Source organism: Calonectris borealis, chromosome Z (assembly GCF_964195595.1).
Source record: "Calonectris borealis chromosome Z, bCalBor7.hap1.2, whole genome shotgun sequence".
In the NCBI taxonomy this organism is placed as follows: Eukaryota; Metazoa; Chordata; class Aves; order Procellariiformes; family Procellariidae; genus Calonectris; species Calonectris borealis.
The window spans coordinates 57,781,382-57,795,974 of record NC_134352.1 but is presented as its reverse complement, the minus strand read 5'-3'; the positions used below and the strand labels follow the sequence as shown (position 1 = coordinate 57,795,974).

The following is a 14,593-nucleotide window of genomic DNA, read 5'->3' as shown; positions in this document are numbered from 1 at the left end:
TTAAATCCCTTTACGTTTAATCCACACTGAGTTTCTTTCTCCTCCTCTCAATTTGCTTCTTTGCGCCTGCAGGTGTCTGGGCTCTTTTCCATCACTGTCTAGAAATCTGGTTTTCTTTCCTAATTTCCTTTCTCTTTTAATTTCTTCCTCTATCTTTTTTAAAGTTGTGTTGATTTTTTTGTTACACACTTCATTATCATGAACGTCTGAATGCAATGAGTTAAATGTTCGTAAATTTCTTTCTCAAATCGGGTATCACAAGATAAATAACATGTATACATATATATGCACACATAGCCATCATACTCCCAGCTGTTATACTGAAGATTGAAAATGGCACTTGTTCCTCATGCTCCTAATTTTCTGAAGCACTAATTTTATTCGTCCTGATCCTGTTAGCTGTCATGCATGCTAATAATTTAAATAATCCTTCTGTCTCAGTTCAGCATGGACAAACACATGCTGAAGCATTAAAATAGTGCCTAGCATCTTCACAGATTCAAAGCCATGTTCAAAGATTTTGAATGCTTTTTCTTTATTAAAGCCATTCTTTTTTGCCGATAAAGATTTGCATGCAATCAGTATAGCTGTATTATAAAGACCAAAAATGCAAGTGAGGAAAGAACAAGCATTGCCCCCCAGCTCACATAAAAAGATCAACTACTCTGCTCTAGTCAGTGGCTGAAGGTGTTGAAAGTGGAATTTGCTGCTGTAGACATCTTATTGAGGGCCTGAAGCTTGCATTAAGTGTGGAAATAAAAATTATTTTCTGTAGATTTTATTTCTTCAGCCGTATTAGGAGGATTTTTAAGTTGCATACTAAATGTTTGCAGCAGATCATTTTTATTAAGTGTACGCTAAATGCGAACAAAATGTGCCCTCGCCAGTTCTACTGAAATAAGTGGTGGTATTTCAGCTCCTCTTAGCTGGAGCGGGATTGGGGCTGTGTGTATGACTGCAAAACTTATGCCAAGCTGCAGTCTTCTGGCTGGGATTTCTCCCTCCTTGTTTTTTTCCCCCAAATCACATTTTCTTTTGAAAAAAAATTGTTTTGTGTTAAGTTTAAAATTAACTAAGAATCTTAAATCTTGGGGGTTTTTTAGTTGTATTTAGGAACGAACACATGGGTCATTTGACCCATTATGGGATAATAATTCTACATGTGGAAGAGAGGAAGAAATGCTCAATAATTTTTTGAAGAAAGGCGATGATATTGCTGTATATGGAGATGGTGACATTCTGCTTTCATTTCCAGCAGTAACTGAACTCAGCAGAATTGGATTACTTGCATGCAGTGTTTAAAAAAAAAACAAACAAAAAACAACAGAAAACTTGGCTGAGGATCTCTCTGGTCCATTAATACTGACTTCTAGTAAGTCTTTTAACACTGGGGAAATTCCTAAGGCCTGGAAGAAAGCTGATGTCAAGCCAGTGTTTAAGAAAAGCAAATGTGTAGGATGGGTGGCTACAAATCCATCAGCCTGACATCAGTTTTTGTGCAAACAGCGGAATAGTCCACAACAGACTGAAATGTGTGGGAGAGGGAGAAATGCAACTGTTAAAGGATGCTCCCGCAACGTGAATTAACAGAAGTTTATGGGTAAAAGATTCCGTCAAGTTAGTAATCTTTTATCATTACAAAATTGCTTGGCAAAGTGACATATTGATGCAATAAAATTCTGCAAAGCATTTGATTCTTATATCCCCTGACATCTTGATTAAGAAACTGCATTGAGAGAAAGTCAATATTGTACATGTTACATGATTTTAAGAAGGATGAGCCTATTAGTCTGAAAATGTAGGTCTGAATGGGGAATCTAATGTGGTGGTGGTTCTGGAGAAGTTTCACAGGGACCTGCTCTTGGCTGTAAGCTGTGTGGTTTTCGTATTGGTATCTTGGAAGCAAGCCTGGAATCGCCACAGGTCATCTTGGTAGGCGATGGAAAGGTGCATGGACTGGCAAGCGGTGGAGAAGGCAGAAGTGCACTGCGGGAGGGCTTGGCTGGTCACATTCAAGCAAGAGGTGCTTTAACCTGTACCAGAAGTGAAAAACGGAGGAGTCTGTCCCTGAGAAACATTGTCACTGCAGAGGAGCTGGTGGCCACGAGGATGCTATGCTGAATGTTAGTAGTTCCCGGTGGAAGAAGATGACCAAGGACTGGTACAGCCCTTTCAGACAGACCTGTGATGATGGGAAGGAGGCTTGGTGTCTTCTGTGCCTGAAACTGGGGAGGTCGCTGTGGCACTAGTGGGGCTCCTTCCCTGGTGACGTTGTACGTACAGGATAGTGGGCTCTCAACGGATATTGGAAGGGAGATGGTGGTTATTAAGTAAGCATACCACACCAGGCTTAGGAACATCACTGAGCCAAAAATGATGGGAGACTGGGAGAGGGAACGAGGGAGGTATCGTGGTTGTTGGCCCAGTTCGTACTGTTCCCTAGGTTTCTCTTTATAGCTGGTAGTGGCGATACAGCCGTGGTCTGAACCAGCTCACCTGGGCTTGAACTTGGAAGGGCTCTGGCAGGAGGGATTAGAAGACCAGAAAACACGTCCTCAGGTGAGAGACAGCAGTTCATTTTGCCCTTTAGTGACCCCCTCATCTAAGATTCAGTTAATCCCCATATGATTGTTCCGAATCGCTTGTGCCTTTGCCAGACTAGACCAGCTCAAGTTGAAGTTTTCTGTGTCGTTTTATGGGATGGGTTTTGACGTTGTGAACAGAAGCATCATGTGGATGCAGAATCCCCTGAAAAGCTTGTGTGTTGGGTGCGTCCAGCGTGGGGCTCAAGCAAGACGGTAACGAACAACCTTAATTCTAGGATCTTTCAGATTTTCTTGAAATGTGCTGTCCTTGCTGCTTAACTTTTATCCTAGAGTGTCTCTCTAGCAAATGTTGTTCTTGATAAGGTGCTGTCCCACTTAGGACTGGGTTAGCCCTTTATAGGCAGAACTGGAAAAGCTTATTCCACTTTGCTCAAGTGACGACTCCAGCGTTATTCCTAGAGGGAAGAAAAAAGTAATACTCGTTCCTTCGGGGTGAAAATGATTATTGTTCTGGCAGTCGAGTGAACCTTGAGAAGCAGGAGAGCACAGCTGTTGACGTCTTCATGGATAAAGCCATCTCCTGCCCCCGGGACGCATGCCCTGTGCTTGCAGACACTGCTGCCATTATGCCTGCTCCTCGCCCATAACGCTGGCTGAACTTGTGGTCCAGCTGCTTTGTCCAGTGAGGGGTGTTGCGGGACACCCCGACTCTGCCCTAGCTGTCAGAGAGCCAATGCAGGAAAGGTGCAATGACTGGTTGTTTTGTCATAGAATCATAGAGTCATTAAGGTTGGAAAAGACCTCCAAGATCATCGAGTCCAACCGTCAACCCAACACCACCGTGCCCACTCAACCATGTCCCTAAGCCTCATCTACACGTCTTTTAAATACTTCCAGGGATGGTGACTCCACCACTTCCCTGGGCAGCCTGTTCCAAGGCCTGACCACTCTTTCAGTAAAGAAATTTTTCCTAATGTCCAATCTAAACCTTCCTTGGCGCAACTTGAGGCCATTTCCTCTCGTCCTGTCGCTTGTTACTTGGGAGAAGAGACCAACACCCACCTCGCTACAACCTCCTTTCAGGTAGTTGTAGAGCGCGATGAGGTCTCCCCTCAGCCTCCTCTTCTCCAGACTAAACAACCCCAGTTCCCTCAGCCGCTCCTCATAAGACTTGTGCTCCAGGCCCTTCACCAGCTTCGTTGCCCTCCTCTGGACACGCTCCAGCACCTCCATGTCCTTCTTGTAGTGAGGGGCCCAAAACTGAACACAGTGTTCGAGGTGCGGCCTCACCAGTGCCGAGTACAGGGGCACGATCACCTCCCTGCTCCTGCTGGCCACACTATTTCTGATACAGGCCAGGATGCCGTTGGCCTTCTTGGCCACCTGAGCACACTGCTGGCTCATGTTCAGCCGGCTGTCAATCAGCACCCCCAGGTCCTTTTCCTCTGGGCAGCTTTCCAGCCACTCTTGCCCAAGCCTGTAGCGTTGCCTGGGGTTGTTGTGGCCGAAGTGCAGGACCCGGCACTTGGCCTTGTTGAACCTCATACAGTTGGCCTCGGCCCATCGATCCAGCCTGTCCAGGTCCCTCTGCAGAGCCTTCCTACCCTCCAGCAGATCAACACTCCCGCCCAGCTTGGTGTCGTCTGCAAACTTACTGAGGGAGCACTCGATCCCCTCATCCAGATCGTTGATAAAGATATTGAACAGGACCGGCCCCAGTACTGAGCCCTGGGGAACACCGCTCGTGACCGGCCGCCCACTGGATTTAACTCCATTGACCACAACTCTCTGGGCCCGGCCGTCCAGCCAGTTTTTTACCCAGCAAAGAGTGTACCTGTCTAGGCCGTGAGCCGCCAGCTTCTCTAGGAGAATGCTGTGGGAGACAGTGTCAAAGGCTTTACTGAAGTCCAGGTAGACACATCCACAGCCTTTCCCTCATCCACTAGTCAGGTCACCTGGCCATAGAAGGAGATCAGGCTGGTCAGGCAGGACCTGCCTTCCATGAACCCGTGCTGGCTGGGCCTGATCCCTGGTTGTCCTGCACATGGCTTGTGAGCGCCTGCAAGATGCCCCCTTGTCGTGGGGCAGTGAGAGGAGGTGAAAAGCATGGTAGGAGTTGGCAGGTGATAAGTGGCCGAGCGAGGCATAGCTGTGGGAGATGGGGTAGATCAGTCCCTGTCCCTGTCAGTCCCCAGCACTTCAGCTCCGGAGAAGAGGCCAGGAGCCTGTCAGAGGCTCAGAGTTGTTGGACCATGCATTTTTTTCTTTTTTTTCATCTTTTTTAAAAGTGTGTATTTCTGCTTTGAGAAGAAAGGCGTATCTCTGCTGAGCAACTGTGTTCCGTGGGTACAGTCATAGAGGTACCTATGCACTGCTGTGCCAATAAGCTGTTTTGGCTATGGTTTATTCTCTTTAGCCTGGAGACACAGCTGCTTTTAGCTCATGTGTCTGATATGGCTGATAACAGATTTTTCAACCTCTAACAGATGTTAGTTGGAGCACAGCTGGGCATCCAAGGCTGTTTGGGCAGGCAATCCCGAACAAGGAGGAAAAAGAACCGCTGGATTTGGTGTTTGAGCTCGAGATGGGGTCGTAGTGTTGTTGGCAGTTGGGGGAAGGAGGAAAAAACATGCTCTTCTCAAAAGGTTTCTGGTCAAAACAATTGGGAGGACTGCAGAAGTGATTTTCCATTGGTGAGTGAGAATCGGACAGCCCTGTACATCTCAGAAACCGGGCTCCAGGACAGGGGTACAAGCTCCCCTGCTGCTCTGCGGACCCTGCTCTTTGCCTGATATGCTGGCTCATCTGCAACGCAGGTGACTCTCTTTTCCTTGTACTGCTGTTAAGGTCTCCACCTCCCCGCTGCCTGAGAGCCAGCGCAGAGCAATGGGCCAGAGCTGTGCAAACTGTGGAGAAATGCAGAGAAGGGTTTTGTCTTCACAGCAGTGGCTTGGGTAGCCATCTCTTAGGGCCTGAATTCAGGGATGATTTCAGGAGTCCAGGGTCGTCGTTTTTTCACTCTGCTTTTAGGGAGAAGGCTTTCACTGGCAAATCTGAAAGGCCTGATTCTGCATACCTTGTGCTACAGTAATTTATGACGTTTGACGTTTCCTTTTATTTGTCATGATGGCAGAAAAGTATCTCAGGTTTTCTTGTATTTGGGAAGTTTATTTAATCACACAATTCAAAAGCATCAAAATCACTTTTTTACTAGAATTTGCTAAATGATAATTTCTTAAATATCTCTTTTCAGATAGAGGTGTGGGTTGAGAGTTTTATACATTTAAGCACCTGAAAGAGAGGTTTTAAGAAAAAGCCCCCTCTGGAACATATTGATAAAAAGAGGACTAAGGGAAGAACAAAAATCGGGATGGAGGAAGTCAGCTCTCTTGTTTTCTTGAGAGCTTCTGCTTCTCTGTAGGGTCTGATTTGAGTGTCTGTGTGAAGAAGAAGGACGTAGTGCGGGGTCTCATAGTGCAGTGAGACTGTTAACCAAAGCAAATGGTTCTGGGATGCTGGTCCTTCGCTGGAGCTGTGAGAACAGTGGAGAGGAAAACCTGGTCCTTTGCACACTCACACAAAGTCCATAAAGGACAATCCCTGTGAATCTCATATTGGACCAAGTTTGTCTCTTAGGAACCTGTACTGCATTGACAGAAGCTGTAAATTTGGGGGGGGGGGTGGTGTTTAAAACTCCTTCTCTGCTTACTGAAGGAGCAGTAACTGAGCTTCTCTGTGAAAGAGTAGGGCTCAGCAGAGTTACACAGGTGTGAAAAGAAGCCAAAATGGTGGAATCAGGCTCTGGGGAGGAAGAGGAGAAAGAGAAAAGGTGGCATTGGAGAGGAGAGCAGCTGGGACCTTCTCCAGAGCCTGATGTTCAGGCTTAGCCGTGTGTTGCTGTTGTGTTCCTCAAATTCCCATTGAGAGACTCCAGCCTCTTCCTGTTCCCTTCCTTCTCTTACTAAAGATTCCCTTTCCTCTTCTCATTTTAGCTAAAGCAGGGAGAGGGAATAGGGAAGGTGTTAGTGTGTAATATTTTGTACGGTATCACTATGCAGGGTACAAATAATAAATCACACACTACATGCTTAGACAATTTACTGCTGGCTTTTGTATGTGCTGTGACAAGTGCTCAAAAGGTCAATAAAGCTTCCTTAACAAATTTGATAAGATAATGCAGTGAGCTGTAACAGCATAAAGTCCTGGGGGCCATAGACCAGAATAGAAGAAATAATTATGCATGGTAATGGGTAATTACAGATAATGGCCTTTTTTGGGGGTGGCAGAAAATACACAACCCCACAGCCTTGCCTGGAATGAACGTTGTCTAGCACATTAACTTTATAGCAAGCTAAAAGTTCAATGCTGGAACTGAAGATAATCTGCAACTTCTAATGGGAAAAGAACAGAAATATTCCTCTCAAAGGCAGAGCGAGCATGCGGGTTTTGTTCCACGGGAGGCAGAGTGTCTCAGCAGAAAGTAAGTAATGGTGCCAGCTTTCTTTGACATCTGAAATAGCTCTGTCATGATTGTCTGGTGGGAGAAACATATTGTTCCAGCATTTCTGATTATGATGTTAGGGAGTGATTTCACACCAGCCTCATTCAAGGCTACTGTCCGACCTCAAAGCCAGCTATGAATTGAACTAACGCGTTGCGAGACTTAATATTGCCAAACCAGTTAATAGGAGCGTACTGATGCTTTATATACTGAGCAAGGGGAAATTGTCAGGTGGGGATCCAAGATGCTTTTGAGGTCTGAAGGCAAGTATTTCCTGACTGAATAATTAATTTTTGGCATTTTAATGGCATAGCTGTCTCCAGCTGCAGAGGCTGGCTTGCAGGAAGATACTAACACTGCAGTGTTGAAAACAGTCACTCTGAATTGAAAACTACAGGAAATGTAAACTACCAGAAGCTGAACTCTGCTTACTGGGCAATGACTATGCCTTCCTGCTTCTTGAGGAAATGTGTTACTTGAGTAGTCATATTTCTTCTGCATTTTCAGCGGCATGACTGTGTATGTGTAGAGTCTTTGTAGGCATAGAAGAAATAAAAACTGCTAACCGTTCATATTGACTATGAACTCATGTCAATAAATGCCACACTGCATATACAGAATCCCTTTTCTGAAATATACAATCAGATGGAGACTAATCAGCTGTTAGGGCTACATGAGTAAATTGAACCATGGCACTGCATGCTCCCAGACATTGAAACGTGACTGTATGTGCTATCCTGATTTTTAAAACCGTTCCTGGTGTGCGTCCATCCCAAGCTGACTAATACTCTCCCCCAGATTCCCGAGTGTGGTCCAGTAACCATTCCCAGCAGGGAATTTGGTGCTACCACCCTGTTTTAGATGCTGAGAACATCTAATATTATGGACTCTCTGCCATTATGGACTCTGTGTCTCAGCATCAGAGGCTTGCCCAGGCATGTTTAAATTGCTGTTACCAGTGTATAATAAGATGTATAACTGGCCCTTAACAGTACCGGTAGGAAGAGAAAATACTCCATTCTTATGTACAGAATGAGTGAATATTACAGACAGAACTTCAGTGTTTGCATTTCTCGGTATATATGCTTAAATACACGGTTGCATCTGTGAGGTAGAGATGGTGGTAGAAATTCCTGTAGATTCCTTGTAATTTCTCCTCTCTTCTCCCAAAAAGTAAGAAGGGAAAGAATGATCTATATACTGGCTTCTGCGTTGATTTTGCCATGCATATCCGCAATTTGTGTAAATTGCCATAGCTTTATTGAAGTAAATGGTCTGAGACTGGTTTACATTAACTGAGGACTGGACCACTGTTTTTCACCACGCTCTGCTAAGTGGAAGCAGGAGCCTCTCATAGGTTACTGAATGTGTAAGTCCCATATGTGTAACTGACCCCAAGAACTCACCTTCCTTAAAAGAAAATCCCAGCCATCCTGAAATGAATTACTGGTTAACTACTATTAATATGCCATAGAGCTGGAGAGTCGTCTACAACACTGCAAGATCAATAACAGTATTTATCGTGCATCATATTGATCTTCTATGAAAGAGTGGGCCATATTTCACACTGTGTACATAGTGCAAAAAAAGTAGCATCGGTTCTCTACAGGAATTAGTAAAGACATGGAAAAGAGCTTAGAGATCCAAGGGCACAGCTGCATGAAGGGATACCATTGTCTCACTGCAAGAGCGCTGCTCACACATGGAGAGCCTCTGATGTCCCTACATTGTAGATTTGGTGTTCCAAAAACTGAGCAAGAATTTTAACCACTCTTTTTTTGGTTTGCTTTTCTAATTTCTCTTCCTTCTTGTACAGGTTCAGTCCCATATTTTTAATCCTGTTTGCAGCTTGCAAAATGTTAAAATTAGTAGATAGTGGCAGGGAAAAAACTCAGGAGCCCTTCCCAGTTTTTCCATGTAGACAGTGAAGACAGCCAAGGCGTGAGCCCAGCTCCTGCAGCAGCCCTCTTATTTTAAAGGGCAGGTGGAGGGGCAGAGTGGGAGTCTGACGGCACAGCAGCAGTTGCCTTGTTGAGAGCTTAATTCCTCTTGAAAATTGCTCCCCTTAGAGCAATGAACCTCAGGGCTGCCCCTCATGTGCAGGTGTTGTAATGCGGCAAGCTCTGAGGCAGGGGAGGACCCTCTACTTGCCAGCAGAGCCGTTCAGCTGTGTTGAATTACATTTGTAAAAAAAAAACAAAACAGCTGAAAGCTGCTTTCTTAACCTTGGTATTCTCTCCTTGCTAGTGGAAAATGCAGCCATGGGCTGACAGCCTCCCTTGAGGAGGACACCTTGCTCGTTGAAGCGAGGCTGTGGGAAGGTTCAGCCTGTAGGTAGGAGTCAGGAGTTACAGGTACAGGCCAAAGACTGACCAGAGGAATCCCAGTTAGTTAGAGTTTAGTTACAGCCATTGCTTCCAATAGATCTGCCCTATTCTACAAACAGTGGCCATGGCTGAGGATGCTGCAGCCCAGAAGCAGTGTGCTTGCCCGCCAGCTGGCTAGCAGACTTCAGCTGGAGAGAACCGGCATGGGTAGGGCAAAAGCTCCCCTGGGCATATGACAAACATGAAATCTTCTCTGGACAGATCTCCGAGTGCCTTGTTTTATCCCTAAGACAGTTTATCAGGGTTCTTTGGCCTTTAGTTCTGCTCCCCTTGGCACTTAGCGCTTCATTGAAGGTACCCTGGGTACTGGTACTGGCTGGTCTGGTACTGGCTGGTCTGACCTGCTTTTCTTCCTGAGCTTTCGTTGCTCAGAAAAAGTGAAGACTTTCAGGATTTTCTTCATTGATAGCAAAACTCTTTCCCCTTAACGTTTTTACAGTTGTGTGTGTTCTATACGTGTTGTATATGTATGAGGTATGCATTAGTAGTAGGAGATTACATGATTCAGCTCAGGGATAAGAGTGTAGAGCTGGGCTGCAGACCTGCCCTTGGCCCAGTGCATGCCAGCGTTGCTGAAGACCTGCAAGAACTCAGCTCTCCAGAGGCATCCTTCCCTCAAGCTGGCTGGTTCAAGACTGTGAGGAGTTTAGAGGAACCCCTGGGTTGCTTTGACCTGGTCTGACCTGGCATCCGCCCACAGTCTGGATGGCACAAAGCTATGTCTTGCATGAAATGTCTTCCTTTTCCTGGGTGAAGCACTGCATCGCCTCCAGATGCTACAGAAAAAAAGCAGAGACTTGTCCCACAGTGTGACATCAAAGAAAAAACTCATCTCCTAAATTCGGGGGAAAGTGTGACTTGAAGCATGTGGCAGCTTTCTCCTGCCTGGTCTTTGCCAGATGTTACCAGTCCTTCCGTCTTCAGGAGCATGAAGTGGCTTGGGATTTAGGGAAAATTAACTCTACGGGCCATGTTTCCAGCGCTGTCACAGGAGACCTAGTTCTGTACAGAGTTGGGTGTGTCTGTCCCTTCGAACTTTCCCCTGTCCCGTGGCTCTGCTTTTTCTGCTAATCTGCTGGGGCACATCCCTGTGGTGCAGCTGTAGCTCTGAACCGTTGTCAGGGCTGTTAAGTCTGGGGATTTGTGTGGGTACACCGTCTGGGGCGGGAGAATGAGCAGGTGACCAGCTGAGTCTTAAGAGGGCAGCTGATAGTACTGTAGAGGCTATTGGAGAGCGGAGGGACAGCAGAAGGAAAGCAGAGGACCGTTCTGGTGGATTTGTAACAGCTCTGAGCATTGAACCACTGGCAGCTGTTGTACAGCTAGATAAAAGAAAATGAGTGGCAGCAAGTCAACCCTTTTACAACTCTGGTGGCAAATGATGGTAGCCCCAACCACAGATAGGAGTAGAAAGAGAGAAGAAGGGGCAAAAAGCATATTTTTTATCCTACTTAATGCAGCAGAAGACTGCCACCGCTACTCTTTCTTCAGGAAGGAGCTGTAACACTACCAGCCACCTGAACATAATAGAGACATCAAGGATGCTTGTATGATTTTGGGGATGACTGCCAGCAGGTCGTTGTTCTAGTCTAGCCCATCACATGGTAGGAAGTGTAGTGCATAAGACCTTTCCAAAAGTTGGAGCAAAGCCTGCTACTTTCTTCCCTCCTTCCTCTTAGTTGCTGACATCTCAGGGTGGCTTACCTTTCCTGTCACCATCTTCCTGGTGCTAGTATTCTTAGCAGAAGCTATTATCCCTTCTTACGATGCACTGCAAGTGGAAAGACACTGCAAAAGTTTCAGAAGAAATTGCACATCTGTGCAGCATAGCATAGTCCTGCCAGAAGTTAAGCAGCCAGCTGCCTCGTGTATCTCTGTCTCATGTAAAATCTGTATACCAGGCAGGGAACGTGTTGGAAGATTTTGCTTTTGGCTTCTAATTTTCAGCATGCAAAGCAGAACAATTGGACCGCAGCATTATACAGAAGCTAAGTTTGGGGAGGGGAGTCAGGCTCGTGCTGTGATTTAACAGAATTGTTGGCTTTTCGGTGCCAGTGGTCTAAGTTCTGATTTTGTCAAAGACATGGACAAAAAGACTTTGAAGAGAGGCCTGCCCAGAAGCAGAACAATAGCAATATTAAAATTTCATTAAAATATGTAAGCACAAAAACTGTGAAGGGTCTTTTGTGGCATTGCAAACTCCTCTGCTTTGCATGCAGATTTGGGAGGTACTCCCAGCGAAAGAGACCGGCTGGCTAGGTTCTTGCTCACATAGGGCTGAGGGGCAGAAAAATCAGATGCAGGAGGCATAAAATGTTCTGTTTGCTAATAAATGGGTGTAGTTCATTGATGTCAACAAAATGTCAGCAAGAGCTGAATAGGGGCACTGTATAATTTAGTGACCTGGAAGAAGACTATCCATGATTCCAGAAAGCTTTCATTACAGCTGATGAAGTGAAACAGGATTGCATTGTAAATGGCAATAATTGGTAAAACCGATCTAGTGTGCAGCTAAACACAGTACAGTAGAAGGTGTTACCGTGACTGTGAGAGGTAGTGCCACCATATCCATTTTGCAGCTGAATAACCAAGGTACAGATATACCAAGAGAAAGGCACAATACAAACTAGGCAACGCCTGCCTGACATCTCTCTTAGAGTTGTTATTTTATACGTGCCTATTGTCAATGCTGCTTCATCTTCATGCTGATAGCCCTTGAGAGCTCGTTGGTATACTTTAAGCCACATCCTTTTCTCCTCCACGGTGGAGTTAGACAACATCATGGGACAAACAGGAGCTTCTTGCAGAAGGGACCGTTGGGCTGCAAACACCCTAAGGGTTGGTGCAGGGCAAGGGTTACAGGGACACAAGCTAGAACCAGGGCTGCATCGATGGTGGGGTTTACAGTTGCTCTCTTGTTTAATACATAAATGTATATTCACTGTGTGTTTAGACTTTCTAAGGTTGTGGCAGTTGTTTGAGTGTCTGGCTCTGACAGGTAGCTGATGCAGCGTGTCAGAGAGAGCTTGGCTGTGAAACAGTACCGACAAGCACCTTCCTTTTCCATCCTTGCAAATATTGCAAGGCACCGGTTGACACTGGAGTGAGGAAAACAGGATTCTAAAACAGCCTCTGAGAAGTCCCCCGTCTTCGGGAACGACAGGAGGGGGCAGACCTTTGCGGGGGCAGCCTGCAGGGAATGCAGCCGGCTGGACTCCGGTCTGCAGGCACCCAAGAGTGCAGATAGCAAGTCACCAGCAATCCCCTCCTCCTCCTCTTTTGCCAGTGGTGTAGGAGCTTGTTCTGCTCTGTGATTTTGTAGGTAAACATGCGCTAAATTTGAGTTTGGAGGTTGGGCGAGGATCAAGCGCCTCCCTGCTCAGATTAGCACCTGAGACACCTTGGCTGATCGTGCGGTGCTTCCCCTGCTGCAGCTTCCTCTTGGCCTTGTGCCTGTTTGCCTGTTTTAGAGGCATGTTCAGAAAGCGTCCTCTCACCTGCAGGACAGTGGTGTCATGCTGTAGCTAGAGTCTTTCTGCTTCCAAGGAGCTAAGAGAAACTTGGCACACTGTTACAATTTAAAAATTATAGCGGGCTGCATCCTTAGATGGTGTAAATCATCATCAGATCAACTGGTGCTGCTTGAGGACTCAGCACACTGTCTTAACACACAGTTGGTTTTGTCTCCTGTTTTGCAGTCTGCGGTGTCTGTAGGTGATCTTGAGCTTTGAGCGAACGTCCATCCGCTTGAGTTTCCCCCAAACCTCCAGCTGTGTTTCCCTTTCAGCTCCCATCTCTTCCTATTTATTACCTTCAGTCCAGCCTTCAGGAGAAGTTATAGCTCGTCAGAAGGTGAAAGGTAATGGTCTTCATGGAGCCTCTTGTTCCATAATGGCTTGTTTTTTTCTTTTCCAGAGGGACGGATGCTCATTCAGGACATCCCTTCTATCCCCAGCAGAGGGCACTTGGAGAGCACGTCTGATTTGGTTGTGGACTCCACCTACTACAGCAGTTTTTACCAGCCGTCCCTGTATCCTTACTATAACAACCTGTACAACTACTCCCAGTACCAAATGGCAGTGGCCAGCGAGCCTTCCTCAAGTGAGACAGGGGGTACGATTGTAGGGTCGGCCATGAAAAACAGCCTTCGAAGCCTCCCAGCAACATACGTGCCAAGCCAGTCAGGAAAACAGTGGCAGGTATGGCATTACAGAGGTGTTACACCGAAGAGTGAGGTGGACAATAAGCTGTTTCTTGGGCCTAATTCTGACCTCCTGTTTGCAGGTTTCATGGCAGTGCAAAACCAGAATCAGATTCCAGGGTGGGATTAGGACCTATGTTAGGAAAGTTAGCCGAAATGGGTGGTTATGATGCAGCATAACGAAAGCAATGATACAGGCATAGGTAGGTTGCTGCAAGCACAGATAAAGGGCACCCACTTGATTTTATATTCTGATTTATGTCATAGTAGATTATGGGCTGTTTTCCGGAAAAAGAGTCCAACTGAATTACCCAACGTTAGCATCCTGGGAGCTTCAGGTGTCATTTCTGAGAGGCTTTGCTCTTCAGGAACCTATTCTTTTCTCTTCCGTCTTTGACATCCAAGGTGCTGAAGTGACCCAGGAGACCGTGCTGTTGTGCAGTGGGTGGTGGCAGTTCGTTGAATGTGACACGGCGTGTTTCTAATGGTGTGTTCCAGCAGTGTCAGCTCCAGGGCTTGCAGTTTCGACTTGGGTAGCTCAGGTTACAGTCTGTGCCTAAGAGGTTGGCACAACAGGTCTGTGTACTTCATTAGTTAGGGTATAAAGCCAGCCGAGCCCTCTCACTCTAGGACTTGATAATTGTAGCTTCCAACTCAGTACTGGTCGGAGATTGGAAAAAGGGGAGATCTGCCAAGGCAGGGGATTCTTGGCAAAGTAAGTGGAGCCATTTCAGTGACCCTGAGTCTGTTTGATCTCGGGCTGCAGTGGTGCTTTTCTGTCTGAGATCGAAGTCGGGAGGCTGCACCCTCTGAGTCTGCGTATGCCTGTGTCCCTTGTCTAAGGGCAGGAGAGGGCAGACCTCTTCTGTAAAGCATCAGGAGAGGGCAGGCTGCCTTCTGCAAAGGCTCTGTTGTGAAACCACTCAACAATGAAAGATTAAATGTCCACCAAAACCTC

At 46.3% G+C, this 14,593-nt stretch overlaps 1 protein-coding gene across 1 annotated transcript in view; it reads left to right on the top strand.

Moving 5' to 3' along the window:
• DMRT1 (doublesex and mab-3 related transcription factor 1) overlaps positions 1-14,593 on the top strand; it is a 62,457-nt gene that overhangs the window by 11,735 nt on the left and 36,129 nt on the right. The window contains exon 3 of the mRNA XM_075136628.1: positions 13,350-13,633. Coding sequence (XP_074992729.1) covers positions 13,350-13,633 — 284 coding nt within the window. The remainder of the gene's footprint in view (positions 1-13,349; positions 13,634-14,593) is intronic.